Consider the following 25428-nt stretch of genomic DNA (forward strand, 5'->3'; position numbering starts at 1 on the left):
TCACTTCTAGAAATAGAAATTGGCATTCAAAGAACATGGTGATGGAAAATGCTTCTTGGTTCTCCACAGTGGGCCTTGGAAGCCACAGACGCACTTGCCCATGCCGTCTTCATGGTGAATCAGATGACTGCCCAACCTCTGACTCTGTTGCGCTACTTGGGGAATGGAAAGTCACCATTCCAGATATGGCTCCCCTAACCATTCATGTGGATCAAACCATTGGGATGTCCTGAAACTTTATGCGATTGGGGCGAGGGGGAGCCTACATAATATTGCTCTGCTCAGAAAAACGCCACACCTCCAATGTAATATTACCAATGAGCTGCTGGGCTGGGTGGGCAAACCATCACCTCACATCTCACAAATGTTACCCTTTTGGTGCTCGAATTGACGTCTCACGTAAACCTGCTTCTACTCTCCAGGCACTGCTACTCCGGAAAAACATTCAAAATTAAATTTGGGCCCTAGTCATGGTTACTTTGTACTTTTCTGGAATATATAAAATATACCTGTTGATTGGTGCATTTGTGCAAAGACAAATATGACTTTAAAACAAGACATAGACATTCATTATAGTTGGCTTACTTCACAATAAGCTACTAGAAACAGTCTTCTGTAATAAGATTGGATTAGTGCTCACTAAACATGCAGTTCATTTAAACAAGGCAAAACACTTAATTTGGTCTGCAATACCCAATATTTTATATACAGCATTTTTTTTTTTTTTTAAATCACAAGAGGCAACAAGATGGGTCTGGTCTCGAAATATAAGTTACCATTTGTGTTTCAATTTCCAAAGAAATTCATCTTAGCTCAACTAATGTAAACCTGTGAAAAAATAGCTGAGCCATCTTTTCCCTCTCCCCTATTAATTTACCTTAAAATGTTCACAGCTTAGAAACTACAGCCTGCTGGGGGCGGGGGTGGGGCGGACCTGCAGGGGAAATTCCCCAGGTCCCTTTAATAGCCTGGCCCCAGAGGGTTCTTTGTCCTTGGGGATCCTGAATCTGGTGACATCATCCCTAGGGCATGTGTGACAGCAGATCCAGGGGGAGTTTTGTTTTTCAAACAAGCCCCTTGCAGCTTGCGATAGCATCATTGCACTGGACTGATTTCCCCTCTCTTGCCTCCCCGAGTCTTCAGTTTTGGAATAGAGACATTAGAATCAAGACAAAATAATAATAATAACGATTAAAAATCATCAGAGCAATGAACACCACAAAGCCTGTGCACGACAGCACTGTCCATGCTCTCCACAAGTGCGCTGGGGCTCTGGGCAGCCCCATGAAGCATCCAGGACAAAAGAAGCTGAAGGCGGGCATCACGGAGGAAGGTGCATCTGACCGCACAGGGAACAGCATCACCGTCAATATTGTTTGGCAAAAAAAAAAAAAAAAAAAAAATTGTTAAAAAGAAAAATCACAAGGGAACACAAGCAGCTCTACGATTCCTGGGGTGCAGGCTCAGAACTGGCCAGCGCTGCTGGGGTCACACTGCAGGAGGCGCACTATGGATGGGTCGCTCTTGGCCCCTCGGATGAACTCTTCCAGGGACAGTTTTCCTAGAAAGCAAGAAGATGGGTGAGCAGCAGCAAGTGCATGAACTTACACTGTTCTCAGGGCATCCTGGTGGCAGCGATGGCTCCCTTTGTCCCAGCGGTCCCACACCATTCCCATGTGAGACTCACAGGTCAGGGCCTTGCCAGCACCTAGCACTGCTACTGCTCCCTGAGAGCCCACTGCGTGCCCGCCCTGCTGTGGTGCTGGGTGGCTCTGATGTGACCCCTGCCCTCCTGGCTCTTCCAGCTTCAGGTGCCCTGGAGGGACTCACTCAGTATTTGTAGAACAAATGTCCCGAGCCATTATGAAACCAAGCTGGGCTCTCGCAGCACCAGGGCTGTTCCCATGCTGTCACTGGGAACCTCTGCACAGATACCTGGCAGAGGGCCCCTTTCTGGACAGCATGTGAGGACAGCTGCACCTTCATATGAAGTAAGGAGGATAAAGGTATATGTGCGGGAGTCAGAGAGGTGTCCCGGTGGGTCCCTGCTACCCTGACAGGCTGGAGGAGGGACACTGGGCTGACTGGGCCCCCACATCTACCCTGAGTCCCTTTCCTTCCACAGTAAGCTGGAGTAGGTATTGAATGCCCTTCCAGGTCCCCCAGTCAAATTCTCTGCGGGGAGCAGGCAAAGCCTATCCTCCATTCCTGGTGCTTCCAGAAGGACCCCTCCTAGGAAGAGCAGCTGGGCCTCCCTGTTCAGCTCTGTTCTCTTCTTTCCATTGGCAGGGGCTGCCTGTGAGAGGACTCGCTCCTCTCTGTTCCCACCCTCCAAATCAGCGCAGTGCCTGCCTTCCTCCCTGCTGCTGAGGGTTTTGTCCCCACTCCATCAGGCTGTCTCACTGAGCTGCACCCTCGAAGGAAGCTCGTCCTCTGGCTTCGATTACTGCTCATTGGTTCTCAACTTATTCCAGCTCCAGGCAGGCGGATGCTATCTATTGAAGCCTTCACAAACCCTGCCCTCCACACTCCAACAAATATGTCTTCCCATTAGCCACAATCCCCTCCCCCAGCACCTAGTTCTTGGTTAACCAAATCCACCTTATCTACATGAAGGAGCAAGGCAGAATTTATTTTTCTATTCATTTTCAATATGTAGAGCAGGCCCCTTCTAAGGTTTGTGTTCTGGCCATTTTTTTATGAGCTATGCCCGGGCTTGAGCAGTGGTTAAAACGGTGACAACTTCCTCAGATTTGAAGGCTGGCGTGAAAGAAAGAAGATGGGAGCGGTCACTTGACCACTTTGGGATCTCCCAAAGGGCAGCTCTGAGACCCCAAGTCTGAAGCGGCAGGGCCAATTCTGCATTCACTGAATACATCAGCCTCTCTCGAGTTAACTACCGTGTGCTTCAGAGTTGGCGCCTGGGTTAACTTGCCTGCAGGCCAGACTTTTCACATCCGCAGCCAGGAGTTAGAGGCAAAGAGCTTCTACCAAAAGGAATCTAATGGCAGGAGACTCTAGGTGAGGCCTCTGCAGCAGGCAGGGGTCCAGAAGCATAGCAATGAGCTGTGCAAAAGGCTCCTGGTGCTCTGTGATCCCACTGAGAGCCCCAGTGCGGGGACCCTAACTTCTCACCTACCATCAACACACAGCCAAGTTTTATCCTGCAGTATGTGGATCTTCTCCCATCCTTTAGCCCTATTCTATCTAAAGAGGTGGCGGGGCCTTGGGCAAGACACAAACTCAGCTGTGTTCCCTGGAGCACCAGCAAAATGTGCCACTTAACATCAGCAAGTCCGTTAACTATTAAAATGATCCTGTGTTTATTTAGTCTTTGCAAAAACAATCAAACTATTTGCTGTGAATCAAGGAGCCTACGGGAAAGTAATAGGATGTAATAGCACCTTTGTGAGGGAAAGGAAGCAAATAGATTGGCTTGAACATGGCAAACCCAGATTCTCAGGCAACGGGTGCCCCAGGGGGTGTGGGATTAGAAAGAGAGTCTCGCTCTACTACACAGCCTTCTGTCAGTCTGTCTGTCAGCTCATCACTGACAAGAACTGCTGGGGTCACCCAGCGGAACGCAGCAGGAGCTACAGATGGGTGGGGGCTTCTCATGGCCCCGGCTCCAGGCTGAGCTCTTTCAACTCAGGTTTTACATCTCAATTGAGTTGTCAGATTTGGCAAATGACTCAGTTAATTTTGAATTTCAAATAAACAATAAACAGTTTGCTTTCATATAAATATGTCCCAAATATTGCATAGGGCATATTTATATGAAAACATCACTTGTTGTTTATTCAAAATTCAAAGTAGATTGATCCTCCTATATTCTACCCTGCAACCCAACTACTAAAACCCTCTGTTCTTGAGTTTGAAATCCAACCTTCCTTTTCACTTTGGTTTGCTTTGCATCCCCTTGTTAGATTTGAATTGTGGGTGGCACCCTCAGGGTAGAATCTGCTGGCCACCTCGCTCCCTTCCTACCACCACCTCCAGAACGGCTGGCTGCCGGAGCCCTCTTGGCTCCTGGAAATCCAACATTTTAGAGCATGTGCAAGAGAGCCCACTAAACCCCTGGGCAGGCTGGGTGAAAGCTACTAGGGACAGGGTGGAATGACATCAAGCCCCTGCCCCACTTTCTGATTAGCTGGCCTGTGGGGATCCAGCCTGCCGTTTCCTGGGCCTGTCCCCACCCTGGTCCTCTTCTGTCCTGCACCACCAGGGAGCACACAGGATGAGCCATGAGCCAGGGTCTTGTGGCCAACACCTTGTCCTTGAGTGGCATTTCCTGCTTGGATACCCCCAGCCCCTCCAGCAGCCCCCACTCTGAGTAGAGCAAAGCAGCCACGGCCTCCTACCATCTCTGTTGGTGTCCATCTGGCGGAAGATCTTTTCTGTCCTTTTCTCTGGAGTTGACTCATCTTCAGGCATTTTCATTACAGATGAAACCATTTTATAGATGGCCTGGGGACAGAAGCAACATGGTGAGGAGACAGAAAGAAGGTTTGGTTTGGCACACAATAGCCCTATTATTAAATTCCCCAAATACGGAGGGTTAAGGGAATGGCCCCCATCCTGATCTGCTGCTGTAGAAAACAGATGCACAGTCACTGGTGGGAGAAACCAGGCCCACAGAGCTTGCTCCAGCACCGAGAACCTTCAGGAGTGACAACTGGCAGGAAGACCCACCACACCCCCATGTGTCAAAACTTCAGTGTGCATATGAATCCCCTGAGAATCTTATGAAAATGCAGAATCTGGTTGAGTAGAGCTGGGTCGGGGGCCCTGAGATTCTGCGTTTCTAACAAGCTCCCATGTGATGCCGCCGCTGCTGCTGTTCGGAGGACCCCACTTCTAGGAGAAGGCTGTGGATGACCGTCCTCAGGCCGGGGGAACAGGTGTGCGCTGTGGTCTCCAGCTAGATCCCTCAGGATGGCAAAACCAGACAGTCTACAAGTGTGTGCCCTAGTCTTCTCCCAGGCAGACATCACCAATCCATCCAATGCTCTTTCCCCCTGTTTGTGTGACAATGGTCTCACATTCCTTCTCAGCAAGTTCCCAAATATCCCCAAGATGGAAACAGTCTGCCATCTGAGTCCTGGATTACATAATTATGCAATCTCAAGCTGGAGATGAACGGGGTACATCTGAAATCTGAGGAGCAAAAGAGGGTCCTACTGAAAGTTTTGTAAGCAGTGCTGAAACCACCTCCCACATCGCCTGCGGAGCCCCCCGTGGGACTCAGCAAGGGCCTCAGCTGACAAATGTAGTTGTTATGTGGGAAGAATAATGTCAAGTCATTGTTTTTATCCCCAGACCATGACTTTGCTAATCAGACTCATTTTGGGAACTTTAGCCTTAGGAAGAAGTTTTTTTTAAAAGTAGATTTTGCCAGTGGATGGGCAGAAAAATCTGGAAAGTTCTGGTGTTCTGGATGCAGTGGAGTAATTGGAGGGAGAAGAGAAAGGAAGACAGCTGAAGGGAGACGGCTTCCAAATGGGAAATGTGGGAGAAAAATTGATACCGAAGGCTGAACTTAACTGCTTTACAGTCTTATTTAGGATCAACCTGCCTCAAGTCCCTAAAATGTTCTGGAGAAAGGGGTAGTGGGCAAATATTCTAATCTCAGTGATAAAACAAGAATGAAAAATGGACTCACCCAGTATGTTGCCCCTTGGGCTGATCCCACCCCATAGGGACCCCTCAGGCCAGACTCCCCGAGTCTGTCTTGAACCCATCCACAGCTTTCGCTGAACTCCAGAGAAGTCTCCACAGCGATTCCATCTGGGAGGAAGGTCAAGCTCACAGCTGTGGCCCTGGCTGGCATTATGGGAGTCACTGGGATAAACTTGGCCACAGTCAAGTTGCTCAAGAAATGTTCACTGAAGTGTGCTCTGGAGGCAAGCAATGAGCCATACTCTGTCTGCCTCCTGGACCCCTACTTGCTGTCTCCTCCAGTCCAGGTCTTTACCTCCATCTGTGCTGGAGATTAGAGTGCCCTGTGCCAAGCTGCGGGGGATACCTGACTCCTTGGGGAAGCTAGGAAGGGCTATAGAACTAGAGCTGTTTTCACAAATGGAAAAAGCGATGCTGAGATTTCACAGGGCAGGTGACTGTTTAGTAACAGGAGTAGAAAGCGAGTCTTTCTATACTAGTGATATCTTGAGGTCTAGCACCCTCTACTGGGCTTTTCTCCCATGTGGGAGGTTTTCTGTAACTCTTGATCCAGTTAAATGGGAATCAGTGGCGACAACTAACACACACACACACACACACACACACACACACACACACTCACACGCACCTCACAGGAATTTCATACTTACACAATCTAAATATTTTGTGAATTCACAAGTCCAGGAATCTTAAAACAACAACAGAAACAGTACTTAGAAATCAGTATCACACTAGATCACATAAGCATGCCTGCTTTAAAGGAGCGAGACTTGACACAGTTCAGGAGCTGTGGAAGGGATACGGGACGACCATTGATGAGCAAACCATAGGTTTACTTTTTGCCAGAAGTCTTAAGGATTCTGTGTAATTACACATCCTCAACCTTCTTTGGGGCTTGATTGTTCCTTCCCTGAGTCTGTTCTCGCCTCAATAAGGTCACCTCACTTGGTAATTCCAGGTGCCACCTGCTTTGTGTCTGTAACTGGCCAAAAAGGGCATCTCCCAACTCAGATAATTTGCAAAGGCTGTGAAGAGCCTGGCAACCTGTCCAACACACACCTTGGTTTCCAGCAGCTTTATTTACACTCTTCTCTCATCTGAGTGCTCACCTATCCCTCTCCCCTCTCTTTGAAGTCTTATTCATATGGTCAGAGCAGATTGAAATGTTACCCTCCTCCAGGAAGCCTACCCATGGTCTTCCTTCCTTCTACTGCTATGCGTAATCTCACTTCCTTTGTGCTAGCAAATGGCTCCCTCTAAACATCTCCTGGATCATTTCATTCCACTCACCCTGGATTGTAGTCACCCAGGACACTCTTATTTAGATGTGAGGGTGGCAATCAGGTCTGGCTATTCATTGAACCCCTGGCAGTTCCTAACATGGGCTTGCACAGACTTGGGCTCACTAAGTTTAGAGGATTCATCCAGGAATAACTGGTTCCCACCCTATCGCCTGCTTTATGCTCTTCCTCTTCTTTCAATTTTCTTCTATCCTGCTTCCCATTATAAAGGTTCCCCTTTCTCCTTTAATATATATTTTTTTCATTGTCCCACCCTCTTTTTTTCTTCTCCTTTTATTCATATAACTAAACATATTCATGTGAAACCCCTGAAAGATCCTCAGTCTATCAAAAGTGATGAGCTCTTGCCTTAGAAAGCATGCAAATGTGCTTATGGGTACATACTCCCTATTGCAGACAACTTCAGGGGTTCATGGATTCAGGATCCCACCCACGGACCCAGGTTAATAAAATCCCTGCTCTCCGTTTACTCCCTCCGCCATCGTCACTCATTCATCCATTCACTCCGCCATGCACCAAATATTTATGGATCAAATATTACATACCAGGCTTTATGATCTACCCAATCCTTGCCTTCACGGGGTTTACTCTTAAATAAGGCAGACCAGTATTATTAAAATACTCAAAGAAATTAATGTAAAACCTTTCTTGAAAACGGTGCTACGAAGGAAGATTCCTGCTCTTATGAGATGATGTAATGGAGAAATCAGGCCGTCTCAGGAGCCGTAGGGTAGGCTGCCCTGAGGAGTGATGACTGAGCAAAGAGATGAAGAGGTAAAGGACACCCGAGGTGGAAGAGGTGGTAAGAAGGCCAAGAGAGCACGCAGGTGAGTGTGGCACAAGCTGTGGCTGAAGAGCCGGTCAGGACACGACAGTGGGGCCTCACATATCATGTTACGGTATCTGTATTTCTCCAACGAGAAACAAAAAGAAAGAACTGATAATAAATTTGATTTTCTTAAAACACGTACTTTCCAAATCCATCTCTACTCCCTTATTTGCAGACAATGGTGTTCACAGAATTAAAAAAATTACGTCATCATTTATTTAACACTTATTTATTGAGTGTCTACTATGTACTAGGTAATAGGGATTCAATTATGAAGACTGATAGGCTCTGTCTTATTTTATATCACACCAATCCTCTGGCAAAGGGTTTGGGAAACACCACATTGGAAAGAAAAGCACCCCATTTTTTATGAGCACCATTTAGATGGATATGGTGACTCTAGTAATGCCTGAATCATTGTTATGAAAGTCCACGCCTATATTACACTTCGGTCCCTTGGTGGCGAGTAAAACCCACTGGTCTGGAGCATTCCTTGTAACTCTCAGCCTCTAAGAGCTGGGGCTCATCAAATTATCATTATGAGATTCTGACAGGAAGTCAACTGTATAATACTCTAGAGATCATCCCCTAATACTATTGTTCAGCAAATGAATGAAAGACCAAATGAACAAATGAATTTGTATTAGAAGACAAGCCTCTGACACTCAACAGAAAGTCTTTAAGAGTTTTAATCTTTAGCTATTAGGTGAAAGGATAGGGCTGGGACTGAGAAATAAGAACAGGTTAATACAAAAAAACAAAAACAACACAAAAAAAATCCAAAAAATGTCAGGGTGCCCTTACATGAATATATTTACAAACAGGGTTTCTGGAATGAGGCAAGACGCACAAAGTTTGAGTACCTTGTGGGGCTGAAGAGGAAGTGAGTAGTCCTTTAAGAGGGTCACATTTCCAGATGGCTTTCATAGCACTCAGACTAGATTTATTTATTTATTTTTTTTAACGTGCATCAACACACAGGGGGGCTTACACAAAACCAGGTCTATGACGCGGGTGGTACTAGAGCAGTGAGCAAAGAGCTGAGGTGATGCATTCCAGTGGTCCCAAGAGTAAGTAAGTGGATGACAGCCTGCAAAACCACATTTAGGGAATTGTCTGTCCCTTTGCTCCCTTCCCACGGCATCAACAACCCAAAGCTGATTGCATTAGAACTTCAAAATCTAGGACTCCACAACACAGGGAGAGAAAAGACACAACTCCAGACAGCAATCTGAAACAAATCATGTCTTTTATTAGCTCCAATTCCCACCCCCCCAAATTTAATGGGATTAAACCATGAAGAGGCCAGGCTACTTCCCTACTATATTTTTAGCAACATCAATGAGAGGCCCAGCAGGGACATCCTGTTCTTAATTAAACTTGAAGAGCCCTATTCTTGTCTCTGGATAAATGCAGAGCTATGGGACACCCAGGGGCCCAGCTCTGGCTCTGTCCCATGCAGGCCATGTGGCCATGGGTCTTACCAGCTTCCTGGTGTCCTATATTTCTTTTTCCCTCTTGGAATGTTGGAAAGGAAGGGCTCGCATCCTAACTGATAAAATTTGTGGGATTAACTGAGGGCAGGCACGATTCCAAGAGTTAAAAGCTCAACCTTCTCTCTGAAGGAAACCAGACTGATTCTTCTCATCAGAAGATTCAGGGTCTTCTAACGGGACATCCAAGGCCGCATGACCACCAACCAAGGGCAAAAGAAATGAATAGGCACAGGGTCGTTTTTAGATTATAGATAAAGATCAGTACTGTGCTTAGAAGGCTATTATATCCCAGGAGAGGATGGCGGAGAGAGGTCAGGAGGGTCTTCCTTGGAAACACTGTAAAAATGGGGTGAATATCGATGTATCTGGAATGGTGTAAGTACTTTCTTATTTAGAGCTAGAAGAATAGTTTAAATCAGTAACTTTCCTAACAATTCTACCGAGGTGCTTCGGGCACTTTCACAGGTGGGGAAAGGATAAGGGGGAGATTAAGGACCGTACCCCTTTTCCACCAGCTCCATTCTTATATTAGGTTTCATGTAAGATTTTACTTGAAAAACTCATTATCTCTCCCCTCCAAAAAAAACCCCTTTATTATTTTGTAAATAGCCCTACTATTCATCCTGTAATCAAAGCAAAGACATCTTTGGCATTTCTCCACCATTTAGCTCCATATCCAGACAATCACCAGACCTATTAAATCTGCCTCCTTAATATTTTCTTAAATCTCTTATTCCAACTGCCACTGTCTTATTTCAAGTCAGTGAGGTGCCCACCATTTTTAGACATGTTTTCAATCTATGTTTTCATTCACTATGTTTTCAATCTTACGTAACATGTTATGCAACGGCAGCTTCAAACCACGCCTTCCAAAGAGCCCTTTTACTGTCCTACACAGGCATTGTGGCGCCGTGCCATAGGCCCTCACATTTTGGGGTGAGGGGCAATACTGAGGTTTTTTTTGGAATGTTGACTTTGAGGTACTGTTACAAAGTGGAGATGTCTATTAACAGTTGGATATAGAAGAGGTGAAGCTCTGGAAGCAATCTGCTTCTTCATCCATAGAATGGGGCTAATCCGGTTGTGGGGAGGATGAAATGAGATGATGCATATGCGCTAGGTTGACTAGTGTCCTGCAAAAATTCACGTCTAACCTGGTTACATCTTCAAAAACCCTATTTCCAAATAAGGTCACAACTGCGAGTGTGGAAATAGGAAATAGGGTTTTTGAAGAAGGAAATAGGGTTTTTGAAGATGTAATCAGGTTAAAAATGAGATCACATTAGATCAGCAAAAGCGTTAGTCAGTCAATTAACTGGTATCCTTACAAGAAGAAGGAAATTTGGGCACAGACACACAGGGAGAATGTCTCGTGATGATGGAGGCAGAGATTGGAGAGATGCAGCATTTCAAGCCAAACATTACCGAGGATTGCTGGCCACCACCTGAAGCTAAGAGAGAGGCATGAACTGATATACCCCCAGGAGTCGCCAGAAGGAACCAACCCTGCCCACACCTTGATTTTGGACTTCTGGCCTTCAGAACTGTGACAGAATAAATTTCTATTGTTCTAAGCCACACAGTTCATGGTAATTTGTTACAATGACCATAGGAAACTAATACAGCATGGAAAACACTTACCACTATGCCTAGCCCATAACAAGCCCTGGTAAGATGAGACTTCTTGGAGGGAATGAAAAGAAAAAAAGGTTATAGCTGGAACTCTACTTGGGAAAATCCACTTTTAGAGAGCAAGAGAAGGAAGAAGAGTCCACAGAGAAGGCTGGGATGGAATAGCCAGTGAGTGGTGCCTTTTGGGTAGCAGACATCACTCTTGTTTCCAGATGGCATACTTGATGCTTAAATTATAGTGTGGCTTGTCATGATAAGATTAATCCCCTAACAAGAAAGGGAAAAATCAAACACAACTGCTAAGCAAGCACTAAGGTTAGTTCTTAGACAAAGTCACTAGCCTAAGTAATTGCCTTAAAGTTTCCTCCGGGAAAGAAATTTAAGTCGCATTCCAGAGTAACCTCTGTGGTCCATATTTATTGCCTAATTGAGAATTAGGCAAGAGTTTGGAGCTGAACTCCCAGGGGCCATATCAAGATGGACTAGAAGCTTTCCCCTTATCCCCACTTTTTGTTTGTTTTTGTTTTTGTTTTTTTCAGATTCAGAAGAGCACAGAGCTTCAGGTCTCCAAGGATCATATTAAAAGTGACATAATGTCTATGACATCAATTTAGAAAGACCATTGGGAAAAAAAATGCAAGTGCCACTCAGTAAGTTGTTCTAAAAAGAATGTACACAGAAATATCTCTGGATCTTACTGTGGTTCTCTGTGGCACAAATATGCACAAATATTGGTTGCCTGAAATGGTCACAGTTGTGCTCCTGCGACCAGGTGGGTTTCATCTCTGAGTTTGTTTGGTGCTTTTGGAGGGGAAACCTTTGGATGGCCACCACCATCTCCTCCCTGCCTCCTCATCCAGTTGCTATAGAAATATGTATGCCTTAGTCGTCACGTAAGTGAATCAGAAAAAAGCTTTCCCATACTGCTAAAAAACAAAAAAACAAAAACCAAAAATGAAATCTGTGATGGGTCGCCAGTACATGCCCAAACTCCATCCTCAGGTTTCATCACACAAATGGTGTGAAAAGGTAAAAAAGGTGTTCTGAAGGTCACTTTGCCTTTGCCAAAAGTGCCAGTCAACTCGGAATCACAACTGGGAGGGAGAGTCTGATTTTAAGACAACAGTTATTTGAACATCGACTATTTCCAAAGCAATCATTAACATCCAAGTAATGAATATGCTCATTAGAAATTATTCTAACCTGGTCTTCAAAGTAAATTCCCTGACAACTGCTATGGGTAACACTATGTCAAACTATATATTCCTTTTGGAAAGTCTCTAACTTGAACTTTAGAACAAATCCAGACAGGCCATCTTCAAACAGTCCTAACGCATGAAGTACACCTGTGGGTTCAGGTCCACAGTACGAATTTGGGGAACTCGTGGTGCCAACCACATTCTCTCCCGGAAAGGTGAGTCCTGTGAGCATGATAGCAGCCCAGAAGTTTTAGCTTATTCCCAGGTGGGCTGGTGTTTTGTGGGAAAGACAACAGCTGAAGAAGGCTGGGAACTCCTAAAGTTGTCTGTACAAGAATCTCTTTTCTGTGAGGTTCCACCAATTGGAGGTTTAGTTGGTTACCTCCCTTTCCTTTGTGAACATACATTTTATGACTAGATAGATTTAACTTAAAACTTAATGGAAGATTCTATCTATTGCCTTGACCTTTGATTGGGAAATGACCTTTTGTTACTTTTCAGGGAAACATCCTGTCCCAGACCTGGACACTTCTATAGAAAAATAGTAGCCAATATTTATTGAGTATTCCATGATAGTCACTGTTCTAGGTGTTCTACTTGTAATAACTGTTTAACCCTTACAATGACCCAATGACCCATGAGCCAGATGTTAAGATTAGTTCTAGTTCACAAATCATGAAAACAATGCACAAGAAGGTGAAGTAACTTACCCAAGGAAGAGAAGGAAAAGGGAGATTAAAAAGGGAGTGAGGCAAGATGATATTGACCAAGACACCAACTCTCACCTGCCAATTCTTCCCTTGGCTTCCTCTTCTTTGTTTTGGATACAGGTGATCAACTTTTGTCTAATCATAAAGGTAATGCAAGGCAGTTTATATGCTTCTAACCAATGACAGTCCTGTCATTAAACACTTGTTCTTTCAAGGGTCCCTATGACTTTCTGAGAACAGAAGGGGGACAGTTTAACTCCACGTTTTTCGTGGATTTTCTCCCTGGTGGTGTTGTGGTCCCATTAACGAATCCCTAAGTTCAGCGTTCTCTCACCCCCAAGATCCCAGAGAGCATCTAAGCAATCGTGGCCCAATTGGCAATGCCACTTACATGCTCGTTGGCCCTTCCACACAGCCTGCGCTGTGATGGGCGTGGGTGCTCAGATGCTCAGACCTGCCTTCATCTGGGCTGAGGGACAGGGAACAGCGTAGGGCAGGAAGCAGTCTCCTTCCCCTTGCAGCAGTGATCTGAGCCTAGCCCCCACCCAGAGGGGAAGATCTGCTATAACATGGGGACAAGTCAGTGTCATTATCTGGTCTAAGTCTCCTGAGAGGTGGTTTTGATGCAATAATAAAATACTGGGCCTAAATCATGTTCCTAAATTTGTCACTTAAAAAACAAACAAATACATGAATGTGGAAATGTTCATTTAAGAGTCCGAAAATAAATCTGCATATGGTTTTGCTTGTTCATCCAGATGCTAGTAGAACACAAAATTATTTTTTTTAAAAGAAACATAACTGCATTTTGGCATATGTGGTAGACTGAAAAATGGTCCCCCCAAAATGTATAATCCCTGGAACCTGTGAATATACTTACATAATAAGAGAGAATTTGCAGATGTGATTAAGTTAAGGATCTTGAGATGGGGATATTATTCTGGATTATCTGGCTGGTCCTAGTGTAATACAAAGGTTTTTATGAGTGGAAGAGAGAAGCAGAAGAGATACCCAGAGGAATGGTAGTATGAGAAGGACTCAATCAATCCTGTTGCTGGCTTTGAAGATGGGTGAAAAGGGCCACAAGCCAAGGAATATTTCAGAAACTAGGAAAAGCAAGGAAACAGACTTTCCTCTGAAACCTCCAGAAGAAACACAACTTGTGGACACCTTGATTTTAGCCCACTGAAACTGATTTCAGACCTCTGACCTCGACAACTCTAAGATAATAACTTTGTGTTGCTTTAAGCAACTAAGTTTATGGTAATTTGTTATAGCAGCAAGCGGAAACTAATACAGCGTATTTCAGTATTACAGAGTCCACATTAGAGTCCTTCCTACCCATATTAAGAAGTAAAAAGGATTTCAGCTTATTACTATAAACAGTGTTCTGAGGATACCAAAGCTGAACTACAGGAAGCAACATCAGGGAAGAAAAACTGGAAAAATATGGAGTCTTACACTCCATTCATTGCCAAGCCAATGATAAACTTATTGGACACCAATCCCTTGACCAGTTACTAGTATTTGTAGCTAAACATTTTGAATTTGCATTTAATAAATAGTTTGAATTGCTGAGTCTTGGAGTGACAGAAGTTCGGCCAAGAATTTACATATTGACACTTGTAATAAAGCTGTAAGTTTTAGTCACTTTAACCAACAGATCCTTAATTTGTGTATGATTCTGCTGGCCCACAGCCTGCCTTCATTTCATCTCTTCTAAGAGACATTTACCCGGGCACAAAGCAGAAACCTAAGGGACACTGACTCCTCTGAAGTACTCGTAAATGTAGCCGCTGTAAATGTAGGTTCTCCTAAAAGGTGTGGACCAGCTAGAAACAAAAAAAGACAATCCCCACAAAGGCAAATAGACAGCTCCTTGGGGCAGTGACAGGCCTAGAGTATGGGTTTTCAAAAGGGGGTTGGGGGAGGATAAAATGTAGAATGAGAAGTTCAGTAATATCCTTCAGCAAATTCCAATTCATTCAGAATCATTGAACACTGGGGATTAGCATAAGAATGAGGCAGAATACATGAATTGTTGGCTTGCAAGTTAGCAGAATACAATAGCATAGCCCTTAATAGGAAAATGGTTCTAAATTTAATGTAATCTCATTGGTGATTTGGAAGTCACCTCAGGATGCTGCAATATTTCCTCTCTACTGTCATGAATCTTAATCATCTGGGCGAGGTACTGTAGAAAACAACTTAGGAAATTTGAGCTTTCCATTTGCAGGCTTCTTAAAAACCCTGGGTATAATAAGTGTTTATGAAAGAATCAGTGTCCTTCCAGTTATGACCTGGAAACTGACGGTTGGTCTGTGAGGGGACCGAGATCCTTTACAGAGGAGAAAATGCCTTGGTAGGCTGACTGCTCCTTCAATTTGATGATCACTTTTTACATTCCATATTGAACATGGAGGAAGTCAGCAAGAGCTCAGCAAGTGCTTACTAGAACCTTCTGCATATTCACTGCAATTTCCCACTCTCCCTTGCAAATTGGATTCCATAGCACAGGGAGAAAGTCCGTTTCCCCCCTATACTACTGGTTCCCAGTGCACTAGGGCGCTTCACCCTAAGTGCAAAATGAAGGTGGGGATGGTTTGATTTCTATAAGTGCACGTGGCCTGCAGGGTCCTCCCTGCCTGGGGGTCAACATGTTCATCATACTAGTCACCAAAGCACTGAGCAGGGGCAACCGGGAGAAAACGCTAACCCGGACACAATACAGTGGCTGGCAGGAATTCTTTTTCTTAGGTCCCAGTCAGGAAGCATTTCTCTCCAAAAGGAGAGGCAGAGAACGTGGGGGCGGAGCACAGCACTCCCGGATAAAAAGGGGAGACAAAACAAAGCTATTAAAATGACTCACCTTTTAAATTTAAACTTTTGTTTAATTAGCAAAGATTAAGAAAAATCAGAAAAGTGCTATGATATGGGACGCCCTTTACTCACTTCAGGAGTACATTTGGGAAATCAATTTGGCAGAGTGTACCAAGAGCCGTAGAAATAAATGCTCACCCCGTTCAGCCTAGTAATTGCATTTGTGGGAATTTAGTCTAAGGGAATATCCTAAATATAGAAAAAGCTTCATGCACAAGGGTTATTTGTTTGTTATTTTATTTTTCAAAGTTATAATATTATGTATAATAATGAAAAGTGGAAACAACCTAAATATCCAACAGTAAGGGAAAACTAAGCAAATTATAGTGTATGACTATTATGCAGCCATTAAAATATCTTTATTAAAAGTTTTTATAACATGAGAAATGCTTGTGTTATTATGTTAAGTGAAAATGCAAGTCACAAAATATCATATACATTAATGAAATTGATATTTGTAAATGCATGGAAATAGGACCAGGTTATTTTAGAAAATTATTAGCTGTGATTCTCTTTGTTGGTGGAGTGGGATTATGGAAAATTTTTCTCGTTTTCTTTTATATTTTCCTATACTGCCCATATTTTTACAGTAGGCATTTTATTTTCCATACATTTATCCTTTGGGAAAGGGAGAGCCTTTATTTTGGTTCAAGATCCCTGTCTTTGAGGGATTAATTTAACACAATTTAATCAGATAGTTACCGCTGAGGTGAAGGAAAAGCCACAGGTGGCCCAAGAAAACCGGAGAGCTAGTTGGCAGGTCTTCCCGAGCTTCCCAGAAATACAGGAAGGTCACGTGGACGCCTTGTCCTGAATCCCTGCACCACGCCCCGTCGTCACTCTGACTGCCCGTGTGCGGTCAGTCCCACTGGCCCAGGCGCGGACCCCAGGCCTCAGCCGCAAAGCTCAATAACAAGTGAGTCTTGGGGGTGTCTGTAACCAGGTCTTCTTGGTTCCCTGAAAACAAGTCCCCTACGCCTCCGCCCTCATTCGCACCAGCAGCTGAGTCCTTTCTGCCTCCTGGAGAGTTACATCCACCTCCCACCTTCCCAAAAGCCCCCCGCCCCGTGCCAGTTCTCCAGGGGCTGCAACTCTACCTCTGCATGAGTGTTGGCCTCTGTGATGAGCCTTCCAGCAAACCAAATGCGACTCTCTTGGCCCTGCTCTCTGCTGCCAAATATTTCCCTATTGTACCCACCTCACATGCCAAGATGGCATGTGATGGCCATCTCTCGCTGGTGTCACCCACCCATCCACCTTCTCCTTCCCACTGCCTGCAGCAGAGGCTCTCCTGTCTTCTCCTGAGCCCTGTCTCAGTCTTTTAGGTTTGTCTCTGGGACCCACCCACTGCGGATCAAGGTGCCATTGCCAGGACTGTAGCTCCTTATGTCCCTTTCCCACCTTCCCCTTGGGTGTCACAAGGAAAATGTGGCCAACACGTGGGCCCCTTCTCCTGCTCTGTTCAGGAAATTTACTCTGGGTGAGTGATTTATGGAAATGAAATCGAGTGCCTCCAACTAAAATGATGGAGGCTTCAATTTTATAATGTTTGTATCTCCGATGAGATGGGACAGAACCTCACCTAGAGATGCCTCCCTTTAGTCAAGAGTCTAATGAAGTTGTAAATTGATGCTGAGGCTGAGGATGATGATGAGCTTTCCTAAAGGCTGGTCCTGGCTAAGCATTGCTCATAGACAGTCACATCTACTCTTCAAATAACCCACAATATGGGTGGGCTCTGTTGGCAGTTCTATTTTACAGATGAGGAGAGTGAAGCGCACTTAGGTGAACTAACTTGGTCAAAGTCACAGAGGTAGTGACTGAAAGAGGCAAGGTTTGAACCCAGGTCAGAATTTGAGTGTTAAATACCACTCCAGGAGATATAACCTCAAAGGAAGGTCAGTGCAGTGAGTGGAGGGAGTGGCCATAGTGAGCATGACCAGCTGAAGACTGCATGTCCATCTGTCCAACAGGAGTTACCACAAAGGCCCAGGTGATTCATGCCAGGCAAAAACAGGGGCCCAGTGTTGCCAGGTCAGAGTTTTCAAGAGATGCCAACCAATATGCATTTTTATGTGCAATATCCCTATTTTGTGATGAGGATTCAACATTTTCAAACACACTGGGTAGGTCAAATCAGTGCCCAGGTGGGCCACCGGTCTGCACCCTCTGCAGTAAGCTATAGTGTGCACCTGCCAGTTCTTACTTGTGACTCATGTTCTTCTCTTTGGGAAGGGCTAGGGCTACATACCTGCACAATCTCTAGCATTTCTGCCTTGCTGATGTAGCCATTTCCATCCAGGTCGTACATGCTGAAGGCCCATTTCAGCTTCTGCTCCAGCTTGCCCCTCGATGTGACACTCAGGGCTATGATGAATTCTCTAAAGTCTATTGTCCCATCTCCATTGGCATCGAAGGTACGGAAGACATGCTCTGCAAATTTGGAAGCATCCCCATAAGGGAAAAAGTTCCCGTAAATTTTCTTAAACTCTTCCATTGACAAATGTCCACTGGGGCAGTCTCTCAAGAAGCCTTTATACCATTCCTGGATCTCGTGCTCTGTAAAGTCTGTGCTTTCCAGCAAGTCCTGCATGACCTCTGGGCGCAGCTTGCTGTTCTGTTTCCCCATCCTGGCAGCAAGAATTCAGCTGTAGGTAGAAAAGAATATACAAAATCTTCAGACTTGTTCTTTAGAGGAACAAGTTATAAATTGTGATTGTTCCTCTGGGAAAAAGAAATAAACTCTATTTTAGCCTAATAACATTGTTTAGGTCTTCCAGTGTTGTGGTCAGCCAAACAAAATGATAGAAAGACAGGCAGGCCAAACATGCACAGCACAAATATTACTAACCAGAAAATGATATTTTTTTAATACAGAGCCAACCTGAAAACAAGAGATGAATAATGCAAGAGAGAGAATGTTAGAGAGAGAGAGAGAGAGAGACAGAGAGAGAGAGAGAGAGAGAGAACTGGCTACTTAGTTCTGCCTTATCCATTTGCAAGAGGTCTAGCCTGGCTTTAAGAAGACCAGTTCTAACACTCAATCCAAGAAGGGAGCATTAAAGGAGAGGAAGAGAGAGAGCAAAAGAGATCATTCACCATGTTTCATTACTAGAATATTTACTAGGAAAGTGCTGCTTGGGTACCTTCTGAATATTATAAACACAGACATAAGTAAGGAAAATAGAAACCTACTTGATACCATTAAATGCTACCAAGCTAGGTCAGTTATTTAAACTCACAAAGTCAAACGATTGCCAACATTGGGTTTACTTTACTCATAGATGGGAAAGATGATACTTCATAAAGTTGTTTATGTCTTATGATTACAGCTTATGGAATAGGCTAAACTTTCCTTTTTAAAATACAAATAACTTCATATTTTCTTATCCTAATGGCAGCACACATCCATAGTGAAAATAGTAAAACAACACAGTGATGCAGAAAGAAAAAGGTCAGCCTCATTTAAAATCTTAATCCGTAGAAATAAACACTGCTAGCATTTTGGTGTGTGTCCTTCCAGATTTTTTGAATGCATACTCATCTAAGTATGCTATTAACATGTTTTAACGCATTTACATTTAATAAACAAAAATGTATATCTTACACCTTTTTGTTCTATATTTTTAAACTTAATGTAGTGGGGAGAATGAAGGCAACTTTTATTAGATGGTGAAATACATGTAATTATTGTCTTCCCATTCACATAGACATTCAACATTTGTTGAGCGCCACATAACAGACATGTTTATGGCAGTGTGGATGCAAAGAAAAGACATGTCTCCTCCTCTTTAAGGGACACCTACTTGTGTATATACAGGGGTGGTGGTGCAGGGTGGGGACAATACAATAAATAATAAATGGGGAATGAATGTGGTGTAGTGAGAGGACAAGGAAAGGAACCCAAGCCAAATGGGGGCAAATCAGGGAAGCCTTCTTGGAGGATATCTGAGCTTAGTTTCTATTTCCAAAGTTTTATGACTTAAGCATGGTCAAGATAAACCCCTTCTCATAAAGAGTTTCTGCACTTGTATTTTACATTTTTCTTATATTGGAAAAAACCCTGAAAGTAAGGCTTGGAAAAATTATAGAATATATGACAACACATCTCTATTTTAATCATGATTTTCCATTTCCTTTGAGATTTTACAGTTGGTGTGTTTTTTTGTTTATATCTGTCTCCCTCCCACTATACAGGTCTCATGGGACAAATTGTATATGGGACACCACAAATAACATTTGGTGAGTTAATGAATGACAGATAAATAATCACAACATGGAAACATGGAATAATCTTCTTGGCAAAGGAGTCTTTCCACCACAAAGATGAGGCCTGAGTTTTCAGAATGCTGTTTTACACGCTAGTAGTTAAGACTTGGTCTTGGGATCCCTTCCCCCCACCAAGTTTTACTGAGATTTAATTGACATATACAATTGTATAAGTTTAAGGTATATAACATAATGACCGATATATGTACATACAGCAAAATGATCACCACAATAAACTTATTTAATATCCATCACCACACATAGTTACAAATAGTTTTTGTGTTGAGAACTTTCAAGACCTACTCTCTTAGTCACTTTCAAATATTCAATACAGTATTGTTAGTATAGTCACCGAGCTGCACATTACATCCCCAGAACCTGGAAGTTTATATCTTTTGACCTCCTTCACTTATACCCCACCTCTCACCCTTGGGGTCTCTTACATTGAATTGCCTGTATACCTGTTTGTTGCCCTCACTAATAATGAATTCCTAGAGGGCAGCGTTTGCATCTCACACTGCTCAAACTTCTTCCATAATATACACAGTTCAGGAAACAATAAGCAACCCTTGTTAATTGCTAAGTTGACTGATTTTGTCTTGGGAGTTCTGCACTGAAGGTAGAACTGGCTCCACTCCAGCTCTCAGCCAGGCTCCCCCAGAGCCAGTGGGAGGGAGCTCCCTTCCTATGAGCAGAACCAATAGCTGCAGGAAGGAACTTTTTTCAGCAGTCCCTCCTTAAGCGGAATCAGGCAAACATCATACTATGCAAGATCAAAATTAAACTACAACTCCAAATGGAGCACAAACAGAATTTATAAATTGAACCTTCCAATAACTTTCACTCCCATCTCGTGTTGCCTTTTTTTCTGGAGGAAAGAAAGCAAAGTTAGAGGGGCTGGTTTTTATTAGAATTTTAAAACTGTCATTTAGTTGCTAAGTTGGCAATTTGCCTGAGACAAGAATTCAGAAACATGAGGTAATACATAATATATGGGTTTACAGAGCTCTGAAACATTTGATGGAATTTGCAAATACTTTTGAGCTTTCCTTTTGGGGAGTTCTAGAATATAGCTTTATGGTGTGGTGTTTAATCAAATCACTGTTCTTATACTCTTTTGGTACTGTGCAAATTGCCGTGTACCTGGCCTTGGGGGAAAATGCCATTGGTTATTTAAATCCACTCTCTTAAAGAATGATTTGTTTCCCTAAATATATGAAACATTGTTTCTCCAAAACGTAACATAAGTTCCTTTCTCAGTGTTTAAAAATTGCTGCTCATTTATTAGCTGTTTTTGCACTAGAAACAAATTACCTCAACATTTTGGCTAAGTCTCCCACCGAGCCTGATCTGTGTGCAGCTATTTTTCAGTAAACAGTAATTAAACCACATTTACAAATTCATTAGCACAGAAAGGCCATAACACAAACAAAGAAGAAGAGCATGGCATAAGTTATTTGGGGAGCGTGTGCGTGTGTGCGTGTGTGTGTGTGTGTGTGTGTGTAATTTAGTCCAGAATTTGTTTCAGTGGATAACTACAAATACTTTACTACCTATGATGTCTGAACTTGCAAAACCATCTGGACTTGGTTAGACTGTATGACAAAAATCTCAGGGGACCTAAGATAAAGAGTTTCATTCTTTGGGGGAGGGGGGAAAAGATAGAGGAATGCCTGACAACACCTTTTTCTTCCAAACTACAGGAATTTCTGCCTGTTTGAGTTGAAGAAGAAAAATAACATCAGGGAAATGCCACATTAATTAACTATCAAGGAAAAAATGGTCTGGAGACAAATGTTTCACTTCAGGTCAAATCGTTTTCATTACTCCACTCAGTCATTAAAACATTTGTTTTGTCCAGTAGCACGTAATAGGGACAATCTCAGACCACGGGATAAAAATGCTTGGGTTCAAAGCCTGGCTCTCTTGTTGTCTAGCTCTTGGGTAATTCACTTAACTTGTTGCACCTCAGTTTCCTCATCTGTGAAATGAATTCAGTAGTATGAGTTCATGTCTCATTGACTTGATGTGAGAATTAAATGAGACAATCATATACGTAGAGCTCCAGCCCTGAGTCAGGGGCAGACGCGATGGAAAATGAAAACCACGTCTTACCCTTGACGATCCTTCATACGTTGTTCTATTGAACCTTTACAACAATCCTGAGTGATAGCCAAGACAGGCTTTCTTCATTTTACCAGCAAAGAAGTTAAAACTCAGAGAGGCTAAGCAACTTGTCCTTAGTTACACAGCTTGTGAATAAGAGAGCCACACAGTAAGCTGGAGTTGTGCTTGGCTGTCCACTGGTTTTACCACCAGCTCCGTGGACAAAGGATGCATAGAAATGAAGACAATAGTTCCATAAAACATTAGAAAGAGGTAGTGAAGAGAGAAGAAACAACTTCCTACTAGAACTCACTCCTTCCACACATATGTGTGAAGTGTCCACTAGAAGTGAGGCACGGATCTAGGCACTGGGGATTCTGCAGGAAATAGACAAAAGAAAAATTCCTTTTCTCATGGAGCTTGCAGTCTAGTGCTAGACATACACTACAGAAGATAAATAAGTAAAATGTTAGATGGAGATGTGCCACGGAGAAAAGTAAAGAAAAAAGGAGTTCTGGGAATGCCAGTGGGGGTGGTTGGGTGTTGAAATTTTAAATACGAAGCCAGGGAAGGCCCCATTAAGAAAGTAACATTTGAAAAAGACCAGAGGAAGTGAAGGTGGTAGCCATGGAAATAACTGGGAGAAGACTATTCCAGGCAGAGAAACAGCAAGTGAGAAGGGTCTAGAAGAGGAACATGCTTAGCACGTTCAAGGATATGGCTGGAGTGGAGGGCATGAGGAACAGAAGGAGATGAGATCAGAACAGTAATGAGGGCCAGATGATGTGGGAGCGGGTGGTGACCCTGAGGACATGGGCTTTCACTCTGAGTGAGATGGAGTCACTGCATGATTTTAGCAGAGAAGTGACAGCAGTGACTTATATTCTACCAGGATCATCCTGGCTGCTGTGTGGAGAATAAGCGAAAGGAGGGTGAGGGCAGAGGTGGGGACACCAGTTAGGAGGCCACTGCAGTGATCCAGACAAGAGACAATGGTGGCTGGAGCCAGGGTGATAGCAGCAGACCAGGTGACAATTGGTTGGATTCTGGACACAGCCTGAAGGAGTCAACAGGATTGGATGACAATTCAGATGTATGGTTGGAGAAAAGAGGACAGTCCAGCATAACTCCAAGGTGTTGGCCTAAGCAATTGTCAGGATGAAGCTGACATTTGCTAAAATAGGAAAAAGGCAGGAAAAGCAGGGCTTTGGGGTGAGGCAGGGCACGTGGATATCAGTGCTCAGCTGTGCACATGTTAATTCAGAAATGCCTATTATACATCCCATTGGAGATGTCAAGCAGATAGCTGGATATGTACAAGGTGTGATCAACCAATACAGTGAATGCTTAAATAACAAAATTTTATTACAGTAAAAGACATATTGCCATTAACCCCCCTCAAAATACTCCCCCTTTCTTCAAACACACTTAATCCCAGAGTTCTTGCCACTTTCTGAAGCAGTTCTGGAAGTTCTCTTTCGTGAGTGTCTTTAGTTGTGCTGTCGTGGCTGCCTCGATGTTATAAATGGATTCAAAACCTTTCATAGTCAATTTGACTTTGGGGAAGAGCCAGAAGTCGCCTGGTGCCAGGTCCTGTGAATCAGGTGGATGAGGACACACCACAGTGCTTTCATTAGACAGAAATTGCCATACAGAAGTGATGTGTAACATGGAAGCTTTCTCTTGTGATCAACAAATATGATGAACACTGCTGCCGAGTGCTATCCAACAGAAAGGCAGGGATCTTCAATACGGGAAGCGGTGTGCAACCGTAGTAACAGTGTGTGACAAGTTTCAACTTGTTCGGTGCAGGCAGTTAGGTGTGAGCTACGATTGAGAGAAGGTGTATTTTAAAGTGTGCCGTAAATCATCCTCCTTCATGACAACGCACCGTGTCACACATCACTTCTGGTACAGTAATTTCTGTCAAATAAAAACATTATGGTATGTCCTCATCCACCTTATTCACCAGATCTGGCACCATGCGACTTCTGGCTCTTCCCCAAAGTCAAAATGATTCAGGACAGCGAGGCAGCCACGACAGTGCAACTAAAGACACTCAGGAAAGAGGACTTCTAGAACTGCTTCAGAAAGTGGCAAGAATGCTGGGATAAGTGTGTTTGAAGAGAGGGGGAATATTTTGAAGGGGATTAATGGCAATGTGTCTTTTACTGTAATAATTTTTTTTTAAATGTAAACATTCACTGCATCGTTTGATCACACCTCATAAGTCTAAAGTCCAATGAAGATATACAAGGAGGAAATATAAATTTGGGGGTCATCAGTATATAGATAGTATTTATAGCCAAAGGCTGGATGAAGCACCAAGAAAGTGAATGTGGATAGAAAAAAAAAAGGGTAAGTACTGAGCCCTCAGTCACTCTGACATTTAGATTCTGAGAGAGGAGAAGGAACCCATGAGGGATAATGAAAAGGAATGGGTAGCGAGAGCAGAGGGTGACACACAGGCAGACACTATGCCCTCTCCATCGTTGTGTCCTTCCTGCCCAGTTCAAGGTATCACAGCAAAGTGCTCAATCCAATGGAACGACGGGAATTGGAGCTCTTGGTTTCCTCTCTGAATCTGTATTCTCCCCCACCCCAACATGCCCCGTCTCAGTAAAGGACCGCATCTTCCACCCAACTGCTCACCTCAAAGCCCTAGGACTCATCTGTGACTCCTTTCACTTTTATCCCATCAGCACGTACAGTTGATTCTGTCTCCAAAATTTGTCTCAGATGCATTTACTTCCGTGCCCATGGTCACCACCTCAGTCCCAACTACCATCACCTACTTCCTGGATGTCTACCACACCCTCCTCTCTGGAATCCCACTCTTCACTCTATCCTCCTTCTCCTGACCCCTAGCCCTAATCTATTCTCTACTCAGCTCCCCGAGTGACCTTTGCAAAACATAAAACAGACGATGTCACTCTGCTTAAAACTTTATGCGGATTTCCTAAGATACTTTAAATAAAATCCAGGCTACCTCCTTTGGCCCACAGGCTTGGTTTGAGGAGGACGCTGGCCATCTCTGACTTCTCTCTCAGTTCATTATTCCCAGGTACCCTGGCCTCCTGCATGGGCCATCAATCTTTTACCTCTTAAAGGCCTTTGCTTCAGGGCCTCGAAGAATACTTTTAAATAGCAAATAACTCCTCAACTCTTTAAAATGTATATACATATATAGATATACATATTTTTAAATGTTTAAATACATTTATGTGTGTGTGTATATATATATTTTTATATATATATATTTACATATATATATATATATATATATATATATATATATATATTTTTTTTTTCCCCCCCTGAATCTGT

At 43.5% G+C, this 25428-nt stretch overlaps 1 protein-coding gene across 7 annotated transcripts in view; it reads right to left on the bottom strand.

The window, feature by feature from the left end:
- Nucleotides 1–697: 697 nt before the first annotated feature.
- NCALD (neurocalcin delta) overlaps nucleotides 698–25428 on the bottom strand; it is a 409311-nt gene continuing 384580 nt past the window's right edge. For all 7 annotated transcript variants that reach the window (XM_033126600.1, XM_033126602.1, XM_033126601.1 and 4 more), the window contains 3 exons: nucleotides 17978–18374; nucleotides 4362–4467; nucleotides 698–1561 (listed from right to left, as the gene is read on the bottom strand). In XM_033126600.1, the coding sequence (XP_032982491.1) occupies nucleotides 1464–1561; nucleotides 4362–4467; nucleotides 17978–18355 (582 nt within the window). In that variant the 5' untranslated portion in view covers nucleotides 18356–18374 and the 3' untranslated portion in view covers nucleotides 698–1463. The remainder of the gene's footprint in view (nucleotides 1562–4361; nucleotides 4468–17977; nucleotides 18375–25428) is intronic.

This window comes from Rhinolophus ferrumequinum, chromosome 14, assembly GCF_004115265.2.
Source record: "Rhinolophus ferrumequinum isolate MPI-CBG mRhiFer1 chromosome 14, mRhiFer1_v1.p, whole genome shotgun sequence".
Lineage (NCBI taxonomy): Eukaryota > Metazoa > Chordata > Mammalia > Chiroptera > Rhinolophidae > Rhinolophus > Rhinolophus ferrumequinum.